This window comes from Danio rerio, chromosome 10, assembly GCF_049306965.1.
Source record: "Danio rerio strain Tuebingen ecotype United States chromosome 10, GRCz12tu, whole genome shotgun sequence".
Taxonomy (NCBI): Eukaryota; Metazoa; Chordata; class Actinopteri; order Cypriniformes; family Danionidae; genus Danio; species Danio rerio.
The window spans coordinates 10,475,001-10,498,115 of record NC_133185.1 but is presented as its reverse complement, the minus strand read 5'-3'; the positions used below and the strand labels follow the sequence as shown (position 1 = coordinate 10,498,115).

The following is a 23,115-nucleotide window of genomic DNA, read 5'->3' as shown; positions in this document are numbered from 1 at the left end:
TACTACTATTCCAAACAAAAAAACTGTATTATATCTAGCACGTTTCAATTGTGTAGCAAGCAAAACTTGTCATAATGTGCAATATTTCATGCATGCAAGAATCGCTGGTCTCATGTGTTCTGTCCTAAAGTAGCTATGCCTTGCAAGCTATATGCTAAGCCATACTTACATGCTATTTCAGACTGAATATTTAAAGTAGCACGAAACACAGCATAGGGAGCGCATCACAGGTTGTCATAGTTCAGAAATGAAACGATGTGATGTAAATATAAAACCAACTTCAGCTCAGTAAAGCAGGTCAGACCGAATAAGCTATTTACTGATGAAGATTTCAGTGGCTGATGAAGATTTCAGTGCATATAACCCATTCGTAACAACACAATCTACATCAGCTTCGCGTGACTAAAATGCTTTTAAAACAGAACATTACCTGTCTAAAAAAGATACTTCAGCCATGGTGTCGTCCTTCCTCCAGTGTACAAAAGTAACTCCAATATTGATTCAAGATTTTTACAAATTTGGATTCAGCATTTGATTTTACCTCTTACTCTCTCTCTCTCTCTCTCTCTCTCTCTCTCTCTCTCTCTCTCTCTCTCTCTCTCTCTCTTTCTCTCTCTCTCTCTCTCTCTCTCTCTCTCGTACATGTCTGCGCGTAAATGGCAGATCTGTGTGAAGAGGGGTGCGCTGATGTACAAATCTACATTTGTTGACAGACAGTTTTAGCTACTTATTAGAATTGTGGGAATTATCAGCCCATGAAATTTTAATTGGATAAATATTTTTTTGTCTTATAGCTCACCCAGAATATAAACATACTTATAAATACATTTAGATAATTTACTTTAATCATTACTATTGAAATAAGAAGAGACTATCAACCAGCACAACAAAAACTGTGAAGACAATCATCTACTGCACCTTTAAAGATTCACAAATCATTAATAAGAAAATGACCATTATATACAAAGTTGAACTCTGTAGGCTTTCATAATAATCAGTTTATAGATATAATAATCCTCAAAGTTGATGAGACGGTGTGATTTTAAACCAATCAGAGAGCAAGATGAGATTTGCTTACGTATTGTGGCGTACCTGGTTAGGACACATCCAACACTAATTGAGCAGCCTCATCCAGCCTTTTCTTTTCTTTTAGGCTGGTTTTAGCCATTCATAACATTTGGCCCATGCTAACACTTTTAGCGAATCCTTCCTCCAGTTTCCAGCCAGCCAAGGAGATGCACTCAACTTCCATCTCCTTTGGATGCACTGGACCACCAAAGCCAATTGGCTCCCTCCTCTTTCCTCCCTCCTGCTGTGCCTTAACAGCCCCTTCCCTCATCACGTGTACATGTGTGAGAGTGTGTGTGTCTATGCGTGTGAGATTTGATTTCCTGTCCCGTTCTTCTCACCGATAGAGAGCGTTGAGTCGAGCGAGCCGGCGGACCTGTTGGATAGACAGAGGTGCCTGGTGGCGTTGGCCTCTCTGCGACATGCCAAATGGTTCCAGGTTGGCGCTCACTTCTTCTCATTGTTATTGTAGCCTTATGACCCAAAACTACATGCCATTTTTTCCCCTTTGATTTCCTTGCAGCTTGACACATCATCACAAACGTTTAAGTATCGTAAGGCTACAAAAGCAATTGTTTTTTTTTTTTTGCCTGTGTTTTTGTTTGTCCATAACCCGCTTGTCATCATCATGAAGGATTTGTCTAGTGCTTTTCCTGCACCATATCTTCCCTTCTCCCACCCCATGACATAAGCCCTGTCCTCCTCCATGATCATCCGCACAACACGGACCAGAACCGAACCACATCACTCACACAGACCTCAACGTACACACACAAGCACATATAGTCAAGGTGTAGAGACGTACAGTAGGGGGTGAAAGGTTGACGTTGATGCTGTTGCTGTCTGTTGTTTAATTGGTGATTCCTTCTGGTTTCCTCAGGCTAGAGTTAATGGCCTAAAGTCATGCGTGATCGTCTTGCGGATACTGAGGCACATGTGCAATAGAGTCCCGGCGTGGGAGCCTCTTAAAGGATGGGTGAGTACTTGAGTTTGTCACTGCAGGTAGTATAGTTACAAAATGGTAAAATTGATGAACCGTTTGTAATTTGGTGAGTAAATTATTAAAGGTCCCATGAAGTGCTTTAAAATATGCATCTTTATTCGACATCTGACGTAATCTCAACTGAAACACGAAGAGAGGGTTGGGCATAGTGTAACCCAGGCGTGTCCAAACTACGGCCCACGGGCCATCTGCGGCCCGCAATAAGTTTGTGGCGGCCCGCGAGGCTTTTTATAAATATCTATAGAATCTGGCCCGCTATACAAAAATGAACGTAATTCAATAAATAACCACCGGGTGTCGCTATTACATGCATTCAATTAAGCAGCTTTTTTATATTCTTGTTATGATCTATCTATCTATCTATCTATCTATCTATCTATCTATCTATCTATCTATCTATCTATCTATCTATCTATCTATCTATCTATCTGTCTGTCTGTCTGTCTGTCTGTCTGTCTGTCTGTCTGTCTGTCTGTCTGTCTGTCTGTCTGTCTGTCTATCTATCTACACACAGTTGAAGTCTGAATTATTAGCCCCTCTTTGATTTATTTATTCTTTTTTAAATATTTCCCAAATGATGTTTAACAGAGCAAGGACATTTTTACAGTATGTCTGATAATATTTTTTCTTTTGGAGAAAGACTTTTGTTTTATTTCGGCTAGAATAAAAAGCGGTTTAAATTTTTTTATGAACTAGTTTAAGGTCAAAATTATTAGCCCCTTAAGTCTTCAGAAAAAAACATTGTTATAAAATAACTTGCCTAATTACCTTAACTTGACTAGTTAACTTGATTAACCTAGTTAAGCCTTTAAATGTCACTTTAAGCTGTATAGAAGTGTCTTAAAAATATCTAGTCAAATATTATTTACTGTCATCATGGCAAAGATAAAATAAATCAGTTATTAGAAATGAGTTACTAAAACTATTATGTTTAGAAATGTGTGGAAAAAAATCTTCTCTCCGTTAAACAGAAATTGGTGAAAAAATAAACGGGGGCTAATAATTTAGGGTGGCTAACAATTCTGACTTCAACTGTATATATATATATATATATATATATATATATATATATATATATATATATATATATATATATATATACACGTGTCTGTGTGATGTATGTAAAATTTGGCCCGCGACAACGTTTGTTTTTTTGCATCTGGCCCTCGGCCCAAAAAGTTTGGACACCCCTGGTGTAACCCCTCCCATTTTAAAAAAACAGCCAATAGCATTTTGATTTTATTGCCGTTCTGCCAATGAGAGTGGTTGAGCTCAACTGCAGCAAATTAGAAGCCTCTTGAAGGAGGTGGGGCATGTCTGATACTACCTAGCAGGCACACAACATCATAAGACGTTAATATTAGATTAGATTTAGATCATGACGTCAGGTGACAATAATTTAATGTCTAACCAGTATTTAAGGACAACTTTATTTTGACGTCCAATAACGACGTCAAATTACGTTGATATTTGGTTAATATTAGATTGTGTTGAAAAGTGACCAAAATCCAACGTCTGATAGATGTCATAGTGGTAATGTCCACACAATGTCAAATGTCTGTCAATGTCTGTAACATGATTAGACATTGATATTTGGTTGATTATTGGTTGTATATTGATGTCCGCCTGACGTTGGGTTCTGACATCAGCCCGATTTTTATTTCCAAACAAAATCCAGAAATTATTATATTCAATTTATACCAATGTTTTAAGTTTAGAAGAGTTAAATATATAAATATATTTGGTGAAATAGCTAGATATTTATTATTCTGCCCATTTGTCAAACCATTATGAAATTAAACAAAAATTATACTAAATTAGAATACAATTTTAATTATAATAAAACATTTTTCTTAAACCTGTATTTAACAAATCCAGAGAAAATTGTCAATTGGTCTCTTATTTTCTTTTTCTATATTTGTAAGTAGGGATTGAATGAAGATAGAGCAGTAAATTAGTGAAAGCCACCATTAAAATATAGTTAATTTACTTGTAATTCATGAAATGCAAGTCAATGGCTTACTCTTGACAAAAGTTCTGAATTTGTAAAAGCTGCAAAAATAGTTCTTAGCTGCTATTAATCCAGTCTTCAGTGTCACAAGATCATCCGAGGCTTACATATTAGAATTAAGCTAAATGGCTTTACAATAACTTAATCTCTCTTTTTTGTGGCCCATTTTTGAAGAATCATGTAATGAATTAGTCTTTGACAGATGACTTACTCTTTTGTCCACAGCCTTTGGAGTTAATATGCGAAAAGGCCATTGCCACATGTAACAGACCTCTGGGTGCAGGAGAGGCTCTGCGTCGGGTCATGGAGTGTCTGGCCTCTGGGATACTGCTTCCAGGTACGAAAACCTCCTGAACCTCAAAGTATTATTTTCAGTACTCAATCTGAAAACCCCACTATCAGTAAAATAAAGTTCGGGAGATAAGTTTAAAATGCTTCCGTTATGAGTGCAATTGCGTTACTTTCCTTTGTAGGGTGTTTGCACAACTCTTTGGCTGTCTAAAATCGCCTACTAATCAGTAGGTACTACATTTAAATTGGTAACACTTTACAATAAGGGTTTTTAATTAATGCATTTACTAACATGAACTAATCATAAACAACACATGTACAGTATTTATTAATCATAATTGAACATTTACTAATGCGTTATTGACATCCAAGTCCATGCTTGATCACATTAGTTAATGCACCATGAGTTAACATGAACTAATAATGAACTACTGTATTTTCATTAACTAACGTTTACTAACATGAACAAATACAGTTAGTAGATGTATTGTTCATTATTTGTTTATGTTAGTAAATGCAATAATTAACATTAACTAATAAACCTTATTGTAAAGTGTGACCTTTAAATTTAAATGTACTACTTGACTGTTTAAGAAAAATACATTCTATATAATATGAATGTGAGTAGTATGAATGGAACTCAGATGTACTACATTTGCCATTTTTTCATTATCAACTGACCTACCCATGTCAGTTGCGTTGCTTCATTTTCATAAATTAATTCTCTCATGTGGCATCATGTTATAGCGTAGCATCCATTGGATGTGCACTTCAGAATCTCGCTGGAAGTAGTAGGTCAATCCAGAAATGTCTCTCATTTCATGAATTTGGACATACTACTCCATTCACATGCTGTTTTTAGAGTACTACATAGTATGGAAGTATGTGGTTTTTAAATGCCCAAAAATTAAACTTTTGAAGTGTCATTCAAAAATCTTACTGTATATTCCATAATATTGATGTGCTTAAAAATAACAGGGTTGTGCTTATTTTCTTAATGAGTTATGGCTGTGTTTTGAGCATAATGTGCATTAAACCAATCTGGTTCTGTCATATCTTCCATTCCCTTTAAGAGTCAGTTACATTGCGCCATGGTGCATTTGCTATTTACATGGAGGACCTTTGTAATTAAAACTGACTCAGCGAGTTAAACAAACCATCTGTGCAATGATAAAGAATGAGCCTTCTCCATTTGGCCTCTTTACTTTCTCTTTACTTTTACTTCTTTACATTTGTTGAGTAAGGAAATGGTGGAAACTTACTCGTAACTTACTTATTTTAATCACAAAAGTGGAGTATTGGTGTCCATGTAAATGTACTGTAGTGAAAGTGACAGATGAAGTCGCAAGCAAATCGCAATCAAAGACAGCCCTATTCTCTGCCTTTAAGCTTCTACCATGCGTGTGTGTAGTCCACTTAGAATCCAACATGGAAATCATTTTTGTTTGTTATTGGCATTGATTGTTTTGAAATTCAAATGGCACTTAAATGCCTGTGTTTTTATTCAACCCAAGCTCGTTCTGAAAACATAGCCCCACGGACGTTTCTGGAGACCGCGATTTATATGGCCGGAGGTACGTATGGCTGCAATTCGTTTTTTCAAGCAAACGCTACGGGCCGGTGTGACGCCACTCATCTTCGCGCTCGCCGGCTGAAGGCTCACCTCCTCCGTGTGGAGGGCTTTCCCGCCACAACTAGTTGTCCGGTTAGCTCGTCGTGTTACATCGGCGGAGCGGAGGCCCTGAGAAGGAGGAGCCGGCCATGTGTGACGGCCGGGTTAGACGGAAGAGCATTTCCAGAAATCAGGAAAGACAAAAAACAGAATCCAAAAAATAGAGTTCGTAACGAGGCGAGAATGCGGTGAAATCCGAAAACGCGGTCAAAATCTTACGAGGGCTTTTCTTTTTCTGTACAGCTTTTTGTAAATCGTTGCTTGGGTTTAGGGAAGAAGGAGGAGGAGGAGGGTGGCTGGGTCGGCCGATTTGCCGGCCGCCCAGTCAATCAGTCAGTCAGTCGGACAGACGGTCGCTCGACAGCGGTCTCCGATGGCTTTTTACGTGAGAACACCGCATAAAAAGCCAAAACAAAAACTGCACAAATATTTACCTCCCGGGACGTATTTCGCGGTCTCTAGAAACATCCGCGGGGCTACATTTCCAGAACGAGCCTGGGTTGTTTTCATTTCTGTAATAAATATGGTGTTTTGTGATTAATCATGATTAATTGCGTTTCATGATAAATTACAAAAAGGTGTGATTAATTACGTTAATTTTTTTATCATTTGGCAGCCCTAATTAAAACAAATATAAATATGCATATAATAAATAATGCTGCTATAAATAACAATAACATTATACTGTTATATAACAGATTGTCATGGATAAACTAAAAAAGCCCCCTGACATGATGAAGGCATGGAGGTAGTGATGTTTATATTTATGTAGTAAATAATAATTTTTGTAACATTTTTTGTGATGTCAATCGATTAAAAAAAATTAACTAATTAATCGCACCTTTTTTTTTTTTTAATTAGTCGCGTTTAATCACATTTAAAATACTGAAAGTTGTAATTTTGGCTATTCAAATGTAAAATTAATGTAAATGCAAGACAAAAACTATTTAAATTCAAAATATAATTGTTTATTAGAATTTTTGTTCAACTTGTAACACAGATTTCTGGGTAAACAACATACCCACAATAAACCATCAAGATCCTGGCTTGACAGCCATATTTATTAAAGAAATTAAAACACAGGCATGTTAATGACATTTAAATTTCAAAACAATCAATGCCAATAAAGAAAACATTGATTTCCATGTTGGATTCTAAGTGGACTGCAAAAAAATGGCAAAATACAGGAATTGCAGATATGGAAAATGGAAAATTATAATAATAAACTATAGAATACAAACTGTTCATTATAAACATTAACTCATTATAAAGTTTTATTGCTGTGAGTTGAGAACATTAGTTATAGAGTAGAAACAATTTTGCTTAATCCTCCTTTACATTCATCCAATTGCTAAGACTAGGAGTATCCCGCAAGTGCACAGAGACTCCCAAATGCCCGCAAATGAATGATAATTTCTCCCCCACATCCATCCTAGCTCTTCAGGTAGCCTATGTGGCGCGCATCTCACCCCCACCGTCCTTCAGGTACGTCTCGCGCGCACACGCCCCTACTCAGATACGTCGCTCACTCCACCCCTAACACCCCTCAACGGGCCTGACACAGACACACACACAGACACACACACAACGCGCTGCAGACGTTTTGGCCCCAACGGCCTTCCATACTGCAGCGACTCCCCTCAGATTCAACACGCATGATCACGTTTATCAAATTTGCTTAAACTAAGCGTCCTTAAGTATTACTGTATTTCACAAGGATTCTGACACAACAATGCAAAGCATACGCTTTCGTTGCGTTTAATGAGGAAACACGCTAAACATGGAGGGCTCATGCTGAAAGGCAGAGTAATGCCCTGTCTCTGACAGCTCGCGACTTCACCTGAGACTTTCTGAGTACATTCACATAAGACACCAATACTCCGATTTTAATATGATTAAGATTATACTCTTATTAAAATTCTACCGTGTAGCCTAAGCAGTGATTTTATTACCTTAAAGGAACATCGAGTCATAAAATGCGGAGGATTTTCTTTCTGTTCGCCATGCGGTATCAACTTACAACAGAAGTCGAAAGTTAAAAATGAAACACCCGAAATTGCATGAAACTTTGGAGAGCCTGGTGATGCGACTAATTGTTTTGTACTGAAACTTGCCTTCAAAAAGTGCTTCCTTGGTCTTATCCACATTTATTGCATGTTAAACACACTTCCACCACAACAGGAAGTAACAAAAAACCTACAACTGAGTTAATTGCGTTAATTTTTTTTAACGCGTTAATTATTTAAAATTAATCGCATGCGTTAACGCACTAATTTTGACAGCGCTAAACATTTGAATGCCTTTTTTTTTCATATGTAAAGATATGTGTGTATTCTGTACATCCTGTGTTTATTAAGCGTGTAGACTGATTAGGCACATAACTAGCTTCCTCTGTGCTTGACTTCAGACCAGCTTTTACTTTGTCAATGGCATGGTCTATTTCAGCTTCTCAAAATAGCAATCCACCAACAATGCGCCTTAACACACCTCTTTTATAGACCGGCACACCCATGAGTCCACAAAGTGGCACAAAGGGATTTGCTATTTTAACAACATGGCGCAAAACGTGAAAATTAGGGTTGCACTTGTTTGAAAATAGCAAGAAATTGCACAAAACAAGTCTTGCACCTTATTGCGCCGGGTGTATGATAGGGCCCTTGGTCTTAAGTATGTCAGAACTGTAGCGTTAACACTTTTGAATACTAAAATGTAGAAATATATCCTTTTTATTTATTGAAGTATTAACTCTAGATCATACATTCCCTAATCATTTAAACATACAGTAAATCCTCTCATGTAATGAATATGCAAGATAAATGTGAATATGTCCAGCACAGTTTGATGACAGCAGTGGTGTCACTATCAGATCTGGCTTTCATTCGCAAAGCTCTAGTTCCTGTCTGTGGCCCAGAGGAATAATGGAGCCTCATTTATCTAGTCTTGACATAACTAGTCCATCGCTCACCACACTTATACTCTTTTCTCAGTTATTCATTAATAATGAGATGCAGACATTAATATAGAATCAGCTCGCATAGGAAATAAGCCCTTCCCACAATGATATATATACACTTAGTTGAGCATAATATATATATATATATATATATATATATATTTGTATTGTACCTGCAGGGCATAGTTTAAGCAATGAAAGGCTCGCTTTAAAGTTTAATTAACACCTCACCTGCAGTGATGGAGCGTTACTCGCTAAAGACTGAAACTTGTGGCTTTCTCGGTTGGATAAATCATATGTTTTATTAAATGTATTCCTCAGGTGGACCAGGATTGCATGATCCCTGTGAGAAGGAGCCAACGAACACCCTGTCGGCCATGACGGATGAGGAGGCAGAGGCTATTACATCCAATGCACAGGTAAACCAGTGTGTCGAGATATGTGTGAGATGCAGGTGTCAATGAGAAAAGGAGATGTGTGTGTGTGTGTGTGTGTGTGTGTTTGGTGCTCTCAGAGGTGCTTATCTCATCTATGCTGTGTAGATTGCTGTCATGTCTCAGACACACACACACATAAACACAGGTCTTATCAGTGATTCAGCCTAATATGTAAGGTAGACGATATTCTTGTTGGCAGTGAGTCATGTCACAACACTAAATGAATACAAATTGACTGTGCGGTGGACTGAAACTCATTCATTCATCTTCCTTTGGCTTAGTCCCTTATTTATTAGGGTATGGCACAGCGGAATGAACTGCTGACTATTCCGGCATATGCTTTATGCAGTGGATGGCGGCAACCCGAAACTGGGTGGACTGAAACTGCATCTATTTTTTATTTTTTTTCTTTATGAACAACTGTTGTTGCCAAAAAGTTTCAAAGTGCTGTATATAGAAAATATGCAGTTGAGCTAAAGACAAATATAGAGCAAAATTTGAAAAATCTTAATATCATTTGTTTTGATTTTCCATTAAAATGCACAGTATGTTTTTTGAGTAAATGTTCATTTGCATTTTATTTTATAAATTACAGTACTAATAAAGTGGCTTTTCAAACAAGATTATTATAATTTATATCATATTTATAAAATTTTAGTATGTATTTGCAGAAAAGGAGAAAAAAGAGAACAAAATTTAGATCCTTGCTACATGTTAAAATTGTGTTGTCATTTTCTACTGTCATTTTCTGCAAATAAGCGCTTGCATAATGCTTTTTTGATTGTATAAATCAAATACACGCACACATATAGTGATATTATACATATATTGTTTAACTTGGGCCTCTTGGTGGCGCAGTGGGTAGCACGATGCACAAACACAAGTCTGTATGCGGCCCCAAAAGTGGGGCGTAACTTGAAGTCCTAATCGCACGAGATATCATAATGAGGGGTGTCACGGTGACGCAGTGGGTAACATGATCGCATTACAGCAAGAAGTTGGCATTTCTGTGTGGATTTTGCATGTGCTCCCTGTGTTCGCACTGGATTCCTCCGTGTGCTCCGGTTTCCCCCACAGTCCAAAATTCATGTGGTATAGGTGAATTGGCTAAGCTAAATTGTCCGTAGTATATGTGTATGAATGCAAGAGTGTATGGGTGTTTCCCAGTGTTGGCTTGTGGCTGGAAGGGCATTCACTGTGTATAACCTTTGCTGCATAAGTTGGCGACTTTTCCACTGTAGCAACCCCTGATGAATAAAGGGACTAAGCCGAAAAGAAAATGAAACGATGAATGTTTATCTTGACAGCACCCTTTTTACCCCTCCCTACCACGTCTCTCCTCAGACACGTCACGCGCGCGCACCCTGTCAATCACCACCTCTCTTGACAGCTTAGCGGGACACTGCAAAATAAAATAAACCCTGACCCTGACCAATGTGAAGAGAGTTTACTCGCACGTGACTTGTTTTAGCTCTTTTGGTCCGATTAGAAACTTTGCAGTGTGAAAGCGAACCGCTCCAAGAGCAAAGAGCAACAATGTAACAATTGTAATCTCTGTTTCGGAACAACTGAATCGATTCACAGGTGTGAAAGCACCCTCAGTGCAAACCAACACATATTAGTGATTCAGCATGTATATTTAATAACGTTAAAGAGGTTTAATATGTATTAATTAAATCAAAAACCTTATCATTTTGTTGGAGTGCAGCAAGAACACTATTCTATGCTTCTGAATGACTATTTAAATTTCAATTGTGTTTCGTCTGGTGCAAACAACCAAATTGCTTATTTTTGGCAGGGGCACCGCTAGGTGGGGGGAAGCTTGGACGTTTCTAAGGATCTATTCAATTTGGGGACCCCAGAGATAATATTAGGGGCCCTTGCAACACCCCTCAACCCTGTTTCTTAAATATCTGCAAACATATTATTGTATTTTTATACTGTAGAAGAGTCAAAAACTTGCATACTGCACCATTCAAGACAGCAAAAAGATATAAAGGTTATCTAAAAGAGTCAGTATTACTTAAATGCATTCATGCATAATGTTGTAATATCTCTTTATCATTGCAGTCATGTTTACCTTAATTACAGTTACCAACATCCCTTCCGTCAGAACGTTATTCAATTCAACAACTTGAAAGAGAATTATTGTTTACACTTATCACATTAATACATGCAGATCAGTTTAACAATATGCATATGAAATATGTATCTTCAGATACTTTTGCCACACTCATTTTATATATTAATAAAAGTGCCAGCAGGGTTTCCTCCGAGTGCTCCGGTTTCCTGCACATTCCAAAGAAATGCTATATAGGTGTATTGAATAAACTAAATTAACCATAGTGTAGAGTGTGTGTTTGTGTGTGTGTGAGAATGAGTGTGTTTGGGTGTTTCCCAGTACTGGGTTGCGTCTAAAAGGGCATCCGATGCTTAAAAAACATGCTGAAATAGTTTGTGGTTCATTCCACTGTGGCGGCCTCTGAAATAGAGACTAAGCTGAAAAAAAATGAATGAATGAATAATGATTACAGTTTTTAAGGCCATACAGTCTCTCTGACAGATTGATCGACAGATAGATAGATATATAGAAATCTTTAACAACACCCTCTAAAAAACATCAGCACAGTCAAATTGTTTATTTTTTATATCACCAGCATAATCTTATTCAAAGCATTTCTATTATTCCATGTATCATCCAACCCTTACACACACACACACACACATTTCAGCAGAGCACCTTGATGATTGGCTCTCTAATGAGTGTGGGAAAATGATACGGCATCAGCCCGTGAATCTTTACTCCTGCCTAGAGGATTGTGTGTGTGTGTGTGTGTGTGTGTGTGTGTGTGTGTGTGTGTGTGTGTGTGTGTGTGTGTGTCTGTGTGTGTCTGTGTGTGTCTGTGTGTGTCTGTGTGTGTCTGTGTGTGTGTGTGTGCGTGTGTGCATGGTTGCATGTGTGCGCTGCATCTCTGAGCTCTTTTCCTTTGAACCCTTGTGCAGTCGAGATCAGAATCACAATGTGCCTAATTGTTTTGCAGCAGATCGAAGAGGTTCAGTCTCTCACACACACACTTATACACACAACTAAATCTACACACAGCACTGAAGCTCAGAGCTTTATTGCTTAACACATCCATCCTATTTTATTATTTCCTTGTTAAAAAAGAGAAAAAAAAACATAAAAATTGAAGCGTAGTAAGTTTTGGGGAAAATAATAGTTTATTATGTATGCTTTTGCTTGCCTCATCTCCTACTTTCCTTAAATTTTTTGGGGGTGGGGGGGTGTTGGTTTGCTGATGTAAATGAGGATTTGTTTATACTGCAGTTTGCCGTATTCATAAATGAGATGCAATGCGGTGATACTGTATGGCTTACCTACAGAGATACTGCATTCAGGAGAGAGTTTCTGTCATTAGACCGTGTTTATACCTGTAATTTACTCTGTGGTGGAGATTTCATGAGTTCAAGATGATTTGCGTCAATTTATAGGCAGGGAAGTTATATTTATCTTCGTTAAAATGTCATTATTGCTTATTAACCTAAAATCACTTTGCTAGCAGCAGCAAATAGTAGAGCTTGGACTCAAACTAAATGTTTACTGATTAGCATCTGTTTTAATCTTAGTGCTAAATGTGTAAATGAGTGTAAAATATTTTATATATTTTAAATTTTATGAAATTTTTAATTATTTTTTATTAAATAAAATTTATTTAAAATTAAAAATATTTTATTTTATATTTATTTTTAAATATTTATAACGATTGGAGGACCTACACTCTAAAATGCAACACTTATTTTATTATCAGGAAAAAAAGAAAAGGTTTACTTCAAAAACAAAACCCTAAATGTGAGCTTTAGTGTACATAAAAAATGATGTAATTATTATTTTCTCAAAATAAATGATATAATAAATTAGTAAAATATATTATTTATTTAAAAAATAATAAAAATAACAATAAAATTATCAGATGAATTACAAACATAACCACCTCTTACATTGCTATTCCAACAAGGCCTATAGACATGTCTTTAATAAATGTTTATGTATGGGAACGTGTACCAAGATTTTTCCTTTTGTAAGTATATCAGTGATGTAGATATTCTGATTGCTGTAATTAAAAGGGTTTCTCATAAGGGGCTCACAGACATTTTTCATTTTTCATTTTATTGCACCCAAACTCTATGGTGCCTCTCCTAATAGGCTGCAACTAAACCAAACAGCTTTGTCAATATCTGTTGGGATGAGTTAATGTGAGTTAGTTGTAGCATGAATTATTTGTGCGGCAGTACCCCATAATTCTTCTGAACGGGGTGATTCAGTGCCTGGAAGTCCTCGTCTACAGGCGGTCTCTCGGCTCAAGCAGAGAGTTATTGCTTTATTATTAAAAAAAAAAAAAAAGATTTGCAAGCGTGTGTGTGTGTGTGTGTTTCTTCAGGGCACTTTTTAAGATTTTTTTTTTTAGGGGCCGATCCTTTTGGTCTATGCTTTGATAATTTGATACATTTTTGTGTGTGTTTTTTTTGTTTGTTTGTTTCCAGCATGCTTTGCGGCTCATGGCTTTTGGACAGATCTATAAGGTCTTGGATATGGACCCTCTTCCCTCAAGTAAACCTTCACAGAAATACCCCTGGTCAGATAAGGAAGGTGAGCAGACATAACTAAAATGTGTTTTATATTGTTTTCTATGTAATTGTGCAAAGCATCAGCATTTTTACTGGTATTTAAAATTTACTGGTATTTTGTAAATGATGAATGGTATTCTACTAAAGCTTCGTCTGGTAATTTCACAGTGATTTCCCAGGTTTAATGTGTGGAAGGTGTCTGTTGTCTAGTCTAAATTATTATTAAGTAATTTGTTGGTTAAAAATTGTGAAAATTATAGAGCTCTAAAGGCATAGTTTACCTAAAAATTAAAAACTACTATCTACTCTTGCTGGGATTCTCCATGTATTTTAAAATTCTATCCCGCTATCATCCCGTTTATTTTATTTAGTATTTCCCGTTTTTCCTCTATATATTTGTAATCTTTCAATAAAAAGTCAAAGTAGCATCAAAGCACCGATCTCAAAAGAGATATAATTGTGAGAATTGTTCAAGAGAATTATGCTTTTGATTTGTTTTATTCAAATTAATATTCACTTAATTTCCATTAAAGCTATGCGTTGACTGTCACCCTTCCTATACACCATGTGAATTAGTAACATTGCTGACTGACCGACGCGCTCTGTTTTAAAGATTTAAGAAACCCTTGAGTACTTTTTAAAAATATTTTAACAGATTTGTGTGTGTTGAGCATCAGTTAAGACAATGTTAGCATCTGTCAGCTTTAATTGTGGGGAAAACTGGATAATTTTGAGCGTTGGATAGCTAATTACATCTTCTGGATTTAAAATAATTTTTGGGGCGGGATTAAAATCGGTGACAGCACAAAACTGCAAGTGGAGTGATGATGCAGTGGTTTCTCATTATTATTCAAAGCAGGGTTTTCTTATCCTATGAGAAGAGCCTGTTTCTTAATTATTCATGACTGCACGGGCTTTCCAAAGGTAAGACAGACCTGCCAGTGCCAAGCTGTGATGCCCCCTATGTTGATGACGGGATGAAACTGCGTCCACTGACCCACCGCACATAGTATTTAGCCGTTCATGAAGGGTTGTATGTGTTTGTTTCCATGATCTATGGGGGTTGTTGCATGTTTTTCCCCGCGATGCTGTCAGGGCCGATACAGCAAAGCTGTATGTGTGCAGCAAGCATTTTTGCTGGGAGAGCAGTATGAGAATTGCAGAATGGCGGACTTTGTCTTTTATCAGTTGAGTTTGTTTACATTTAGACACATCGCCGTGCTGCTATGTTCGCCCAAATCCTTCAAATTACCAACAGGGCTAATGGTTGAAATAGACAGGGCAAGAGACCTGAGATGCTTTTTCTTAATTCTGAGGTAGACTTAAAACAAAAGTGGACTTAAAACTTTAAGACACAGTTCCCGGATTAGCTTTGGTATACAGGTGATTTGAAGTGGAACGAAAGTGGAAACCTTTGGATTTGGGTGGGTTTTTAAACAGACAAATACACTTAATAATATGTAAACATGTCCGTCCTGGCGTGTTTTATTTTCAACACAAATGATTTTGTCTTAAATGAGCAGAAACAGTTATGATAATAATTAAATACTTTCATTATAGATCTGTGAATTCTTAAAGTGACATCTCTGTTATCGAACAAAACAGTGGAACAAAATGAGAGTTACGCTGCTCTTCGCTAAATAATTATAGTAACTTTATTTAACACTGTGATTAAAAGTGAACAAGATTTTATGACTTGATTTGATTTCTGTATTAATTTTAATAAGCTAAAGCTTTTTTATTATCAATTTTCTAACACTTGTTATGTACATAATTCTATCATATAAAGCTAATTTCCTCCCCATAATTGTGATGGTTTCAACTAGGCTTAGACAGTATACCATGATATATCTCAAGCAAAATGTCAGCACCAACTCGTGTAACTTTTGTGTATACCATGATATATCTCAAGCAAAATGTCAGCACCAACTCGTGTAACTTTTGTGTTTTTAACAAAATCAGGCCAAAACAAAGTTTGATTGGAGTGCTATTACATTTTATAAACACATTTGATCTACCATTGGTGTGTGGAGTTTATAAAATTGGTCAGTGTGGCTCTGAGGCTCCACCTTCCTCTCTGGTTAAGCAAAATGTATTTAATTTAGTTATTTTAATGCAAGTAAATACACGAACACTTAAGAGCTGTTGTAAGAGCTATTGAGTGTAAATCTGATAGTAGGCACTGGTTAGTTGTTCATGTTTACTACTATAAACTGCTTACTTTTAAATAATTGTATGTTTATGTACTACTGTAAGTGCTATTGAATAAACAGGACTGGAGTGCCGACTTGCAGAGTAGTTCATTGCTTGTGTGTTATCATTAGCAAATTAACTCTCCTGTTGTAACAGGTCTAGGGCTGAAGAGACCTTATGAAGATGGTCTGATGGATGACAAAGACCTCATCAAAAAGATGAAACGCAACCTGAGAAAAGGTAAGTCTGAATAATGATAGACTGATATAAAGGTCAGATTAATGATTTGGGATCTGCCATTTTGTGTGGTTGGGTTAAATAATTGTGTATTTGAATCCAAATAATATGGAAAAATTATGTGTGTCTTATTTGTTATCATTACATTGTTTTGTTAAGGTAACATTATTGTTGTTGTTTTTTAAGTGTCAGTCAGTTTAAATAGATTGTTCAACCTACAATTAACAATTACTCACGATCAAGTGGTTCCAAACCTTTGAATTTCTTTTTTTATTGTTGAACACAAAATAAGGTATAAAATAAGGTATAAATTAAAATTTTTGAACCATTTTCAAAAATGTTAGAGACCTGGAACTGTTGTCTTCCATAGTAAGAAAAACAAATCACTACAGGTTTTCAGCATTTTCCAAAATATAATCTTTTGCATTCAAAAAAAGAAAGAAAATCAAATAGGTTTGTGACAAAAGGTGAGTAAACAATAACAATGTTTTCAGTTTTGGGTAAACTTTTTCTTTAAAAATGCATTTATGATGACAATCATCTTTTGTAAGCTGTTTGGACAAAACTATGTGCAGGTATAGTGTGTATAAACACAATAAGTGTCTTTTTTTATTTCCTGATGTTAAAATAGGATCCAAATCCCTCCCATTTTGAGGCTCGCCTCAATGTAACGTAGGAGTGCGGTTTCTCTGCCCATCGAATTGATTGACAGCCGAGTATTAACATGTCTCCATAGTAACGCGTATAATCATATCAACAAGACAGGACGTGCGCAAAGCAACCTGGATTAAAAGATTTGTTCAGCTTACTGTGATCATCAGTCATCATCAAATGTGATCAAGAATGAGTTTTACAAGTTTGAAATGTTTTTAAAACAGAGCAAGTTTGTAATTAATTACAGTGATTTTACCGTCTTTACTTTATCACCACAGCCGCATGTCAGTACAATTAAAAAAGAAGATGGTTAAATCCTTTGTGGACATCAAATCAGGTTTATTTTGTACATTAACATTACAGATATCCATACAGCAGTGGATGCTGTATCCTGTGTAATGTGTATCCTGTCACATTTGCTGTGCAAAAACAGTGCAAAGTGAAACGAGCGCTCTGTGTGCATGTGAACTTTGTAATGACATTGTGTGTGACTCATCATTGCAGAAAGGCTTGAATTAACCCCACAACAAAAACATCAAGTAATCCTTCTTACTGTAGTATTTCTCACAAACATTATGTGAGATCTGCTTCCTTTATATCTGTTACTGTGATGTTTATGTGAAGGAGATTGAGGCACACTCTGACAGATGCAGAGGATGGTGGGCGGGGAGAACTAGCATTAAAGGCACAGGCCACAAAAACAGCTACATAGTGTTCAAAGCAGAAAATCCAATATTCTGAAAGCTATAATAAATAATCTGATGGGTGTTTTGAGCTGACACTTTACAGTACTTTCTGGAGACACAAAATACTTATCTTAAATTTTGAAAAAGGGGTAAAATAGGTGCCCTTTAATGCATTTAGTCAGTACTGTGTGCTGTCTTCTTTAAACAATATACTCCTCTGTATTAAGCCAATAAGGAAACGCTTCTACAGTAATCTACATCTGATCATTCTTTAATTCACCCCAGTTTGACTATAAAAGCTTTTCCCCTCTTTCTATACAGATCAAGTAACAATCTGATTTTTTAAAAATCTTTTTTTATATATATATATGTCCCTGACTCTTTTTTTTTTATTATTTATTTGGGCAGCATTGCGTCACAATATCTAATATCTTACCTGCTTTCTCTCAAGTAAACTGTTCAGATGTCACTCCACTCTTTTATTTGCCGCCGTTCCTACACTCTCCCGCTGTGCCTCCATCTCCCACTTTCACATACAGTACAGGAAGCAGACAGCCTTTGGGAAATCAATGCCATTGATTCTTAGTTTCTCTTGGAGCCGCGCTGCTGTCCCCAGCCTGTGCTCCTCGCCGGACTCAAATAAATGGCTTTCAAAGCAGCAGAATTCGGCAATTAGCTGGCTGATGGAACGAAGCGATAGCAAAAAGTCACACGATGAGCTGTGTATCTAAAGACTGCTTCCTTTTCGCCGTAATCACTGAGGTTTATTTCTGTCCTCTTTCCCTTCCAGCAGTTCTTGACAGTAAAGCAATAGACTCCAATCAGCCCATGAACGCTCTGATGCGCTTGAACCAGATCCGGCCGGGGCTGCAGTACAAACTGCTGTCTCAGTCAGGTCCGGTTCACGCCCCCGTCTTCACCATGTCCGTAGACGTCGACGGCACTGTTTACGAAGCCTCGGGATCCTCCAAGAAGACCGCCAAGTTGCACGTGGCAGTAAAGGTACATCTTGTGATCAGAGCAGTGAACATAACGGAAGGATTACTTCACTCAAAAATGTGTATTTTGTCATCTTTTACTTGCCTTTATGTTATTCTACAACCTCTGCCTGAAGAAAGTAATCAGTGTCCAAGCTATTCTCCTCCATGCAGTTAAAGTGGTTTATATTACAAGTGTTTTAAAATCTGTAGATGTATACACTATACTGAATGGAAAAGAGCAGCTTGGACATTCTGCCTAATTTCTTCTTTTGTGTTCTACGCACCGAACACAGTCATATGAGTTTAGGTGAGTAAATGATGACAGAGCTTTTGCTGTATTTTAGAGTGAATTAATCCTTCACCAAATATTAATTTGAAGCCACAGTTCTGACGCAAGTAGTGTGGATTTAATTTTCTTACACTGTTGACCTGTTTTTTTCCTTCTTATTTTTTGCTCTGTCACATTAAATAAAAGGGATATATATATATATATATATATATATATATATATATATATATATATATATATATATATATATATATATATATATATATATATAGATAGATAGATAGATATATATATATATATATATATATATATATATATATATATATATAAATACTTTTATATCTTTTTACAATTTCAACTACAATAACGGCTGTTTGAGCTGTTCAGTTTTAGTTAACTGATTGATTTATCAGATAGCAAAGCATCTGTTTTTTTCTGTGTTTACAAAATATGGACAACATCATTAAAAAGGGTTAATAGTTAGATAATATATTCATAAAACTGTATTTAAAGACTTGATTCCTTTATTTAGAATGAACTACATTATGAAAAGTGGGTCAAATGATTTAAAGGGAGTTGTTTTATTTTATTTATATGTTTTTTGTAAGTAATTTATTTAAAGGTCTTGAACTCTGTAACACAATTCAAACAAATTATTATTATTATTATTATTATTTATTTTATCATCATAATCTTCATCATTATTATCATTATTATTATACTAAAATTATGTATTCATAAAAGTAATATAATAGCAATAACAATTGTAAATAATACTATCAATAATAATAATCATTTAAAATAGAAACTTTTTAAACAAATCTTTTGCAGTTTTTCATGTTTTGCGTTTTGCAATAATATTAGCAATTGTAATAAAAAAATTTGTTTTTGAAACAACAACAATAATTGATAAAGTAATTGTAATAAAAGTAATATAATAATAATACAACATATTAATATTTAATGTTTATTCATTAATATTAATATTTGTCAAAACAAAAGTAGTATCATAATGTTTTACTTAAAATCAAGTTTATGAAGCATCAATAGAAATAATAATAGTAACAATAATAATAATAATGTAAAATATTACTTGTGTAGTATTTCATGTTTATTATTTAATATTATTAATTGTAATATAAATACTGTAATAGTATTTATAAATTAGTATTTCTCTAGTATTTCTATTAAATTAGTATTTCTCATAAAATCATATTTTTTTAATTAAAAAAAAAAAAAAAAATTCATTAATTTTCTTATGGGCTTAGTCTCTTTATAAATCTAGGGTTGCCACAGCAGAATGAACCGCCAACTTATCCAGCACATGTTTTATGCAGCGGATGCCCTTCCAGCCGCAACCCATCACTGAGAAACATCCATACACACTCATTCACTCACATACCCCACAGACAACTTTAACCTACCCAAATCAACTATGGAGCATGTCTTTGGAATGTAAGAGAAACCGGAACACCCAGAGGAAACCCACGTCAACACAAGGAGAACATGCAAACTCTACAAAGAAATGCCAACTGACCCAGCCGAAGAACGAACTGTGCTAATCACTGCGCAACTGTGATGTCCTGTTAATAATAATAATTATTATTATTATTACTAGTAAAAGTAGAAGTAGTAGTAGTAGTAGTAGTAGTAGTAGCAGCAGCAGCAGTAGTAGTAATTACTTCTACTACTACTACTACTACTACATCTTAATAACTGAAGAAGGCATACATTAGTTTTTTCTAGCAAGTCATTTTCAAGAGCATTCTGTTGAACTAGTACTGAACGTCTGTTGAGCTCTTGTTAAATGTTAAGCTTTATACTCAATCCTGGTTAAATCCATCATTTAGCATTATACATGAGCTTTTCTGAAATAGATTTGTAGATGGTTAATGTAACAGGACTGTATAGAAGATTACAGTGGGTTGCTTTCTTTAGGAAAACCGGTTCTTTCACACAGACACACACACACACAGACACACACACGCAGGATGCAAAAGGGCTCAAATGTATGTAATCCCAGAGTGCATGTGAACAAAGGCTGTGGAGTGTAGGACCGCACTAATCCTCTTTCTGTGAAAGCAGAGACATTAACGCCACCAACAGCCCCAATCTGGGTCAGACTGACAAATGAACACTGGCGCTCTTATGATATCCTTTCCCCCTGTGTAAAACCACACTAAATCTGAGACACGGTATGCAGATATATGAGCCTCTGATGGCAAAGCAGTGCAGTTAAACTGAAAGTAGAGCCGCGTTACCAGAGACATACAGTACAGTATAGTGCTCATTTAATTCAACTTGTTTATTGAGATGTAAGATAGACTCAAAAAAATTAAGTTTGCCTAAGAAAGAGCCAAAGCAAACACTACCAAATTACTATTGTATATACAAAATAGCACTACAAAATACAATGTCACTTACCTGTTATGTAATGATTTGTTTAGTTGTAGTTTGTAATATATGTTAATAAAATGCTGTTTTTCTCCCATAGTAACTTATTTTGCGGTCTCTGTCGCCATCCTACGGCGAAATCAATCGTCTTTGATCTGCTCAGTATGACAGGAAGACTCGCTGAATCTCAGATATTATAAATATTTAAAATAGACACTATCCTTATAAATAAACTGCATAGTTGCCATCTAAACAACTACATTCGCGCCTAAAAAGCCTCAATACATTATGTTGTCCAACAGCAGCAATATTTGTCAAACTGTTGTGAGTTTATTGATCTGCTGTCACTCTTATGTGGGCGGAGTAATAAAGAAGGGTTAAGAGGTTGTAGAAGAGCTAATATTACCTTAATATTTTATGGCCAATTGAGTTCAAGAACCAGACAGAACTGTTGTATGTATATATATATATATATATAAATTAAAGATGCACGATTCTGGCTAAAATGAGAATCACGATTTTTTTGCCTAAAATAAAGATCATGATTTTCTCACGATTCTGTAGATGTAAAATGAAGGCAAATATGAGTGGGCTATTATTATTGTTATTCTCAAACATATGGTAAAATAGCAATATGCTTTGTGTAGTTGTACTGTTGGTTAAAATGCTAAATTTTCCATAGACTTGGAATGGTGGACTTGAACAGACTTTAGATTTGTCCTGGTCATTAATGCTGATGATAATTCTGATGTTGAATTATTGTGTTTGAGACATATGCTTACAATCTATAATTGTCTGTTTAAAATCTGTCACTGACATGATTTTCGTGAATGCAGAAGACTGGGTGGGTATTTTTGCAATTTGGCGGGTTTTGGATACTTTTGGGGCTGGAATCAGTCAGCTACATCTGGCAACACTGTGTGTGCTTTCGGTTTCATTTCCACTGCTAAGTGCGGTTCACTTCCCGCAACTCCCAAACGATCACTCTGTGCCACAAACTGAATGTTATTTACAACATTATTAACGTTACCTGTAATTTACAGCCTAGGTTCTGTTCACTAAAGTAGGCTTCATTCAGAGGCGCGCGACAGCGACCGCCCTCTCTGTGGTAACAGCTGACGGTCACGTCTACTCCGACCAATCAGAACATTCATATGCATTCACATCTGTGCTGTTTATAAATATAAACACATTTGAATCCTTCTCCAGACATGTTTAGTTGCTGCCTGTTAGTCAGATAACATTTCTATGTTCATTCTTAGTGTCAGCTGTTAAAAACTATTGTTAAATAGTTCATGATAAACTGGTGTGAGTTTACTTGCGCACACTGCGTTCAGCTACGTGACTCGTCTGCACATGAAATGAAGGAGTGCTCCGGGCAGCGCTAATACACGCATTCACATCTCAACATGCTGAAGTATTCATTGACATGTTTAATTTGGGGCATCACGGTCGCACAGTGAGAAGCAGTATTGCGATAAATTGGGGCTTCATTCTGCTGTGACGACCCCAGATTATTAAAGGGACTAAACCGAAAAGAAAATTATTAAATTAAATTAAATTAAATTAAATTAAATTAAATTAAATTAAATTAAATTAAATTAAATTAAATTAAATTAAA

At 35.9% G+C, this 23,115-nt stretch overlaps 1 protein-coding gene across 16 annotated transcripts in view; it reads left to right on the top strand.

The window, feature by feature from the left end:
* The window catches only part of strbp (spermatid perinuclear RNA binding protein), a 192,272-nt gene that overhangs the window by 147,272 nt on the left and 21,885 nt on the right, over nt 1-23,115 (top strand). For 4 of the 16 annotated variants that reach the window (XM_021479265.3, XM_021479264.3, XM_068223909.2 and 1 more), the window contains exons 7-13: nt 1,416-1,507; nt 1,949-2,044; nt 4,308-4,419; nt 9,320-9,417; nt 13,978-14,083; nt 16,411-16,494; nt 18,622-18,833. In XM_021479265.3, the coding sequence (XP_021334940.1) occupies nt 1,416-1,507; nt 1,949-2,044; nt 4,308-4,419; nt 9,320-9,417; nt 13,978-14,083; nt 16,411-16,494; nt 18,622-18,833 (800 nt within the window). The remainder of the gene's footprint in view (nt 1-1,415; nt 1,508-1,948; nt 2,045-4,307; nt 4,420-9,319; nt 9,418-13,977; nt 14,084-16,410; nt 16,495-18,621; nt 18,834-23,115) is intronic. The other 12 variants (XM_068223908.2, XM_021479266.3, XM_068223910.2 and 9 more) reach the window with 3 other exon arrangements.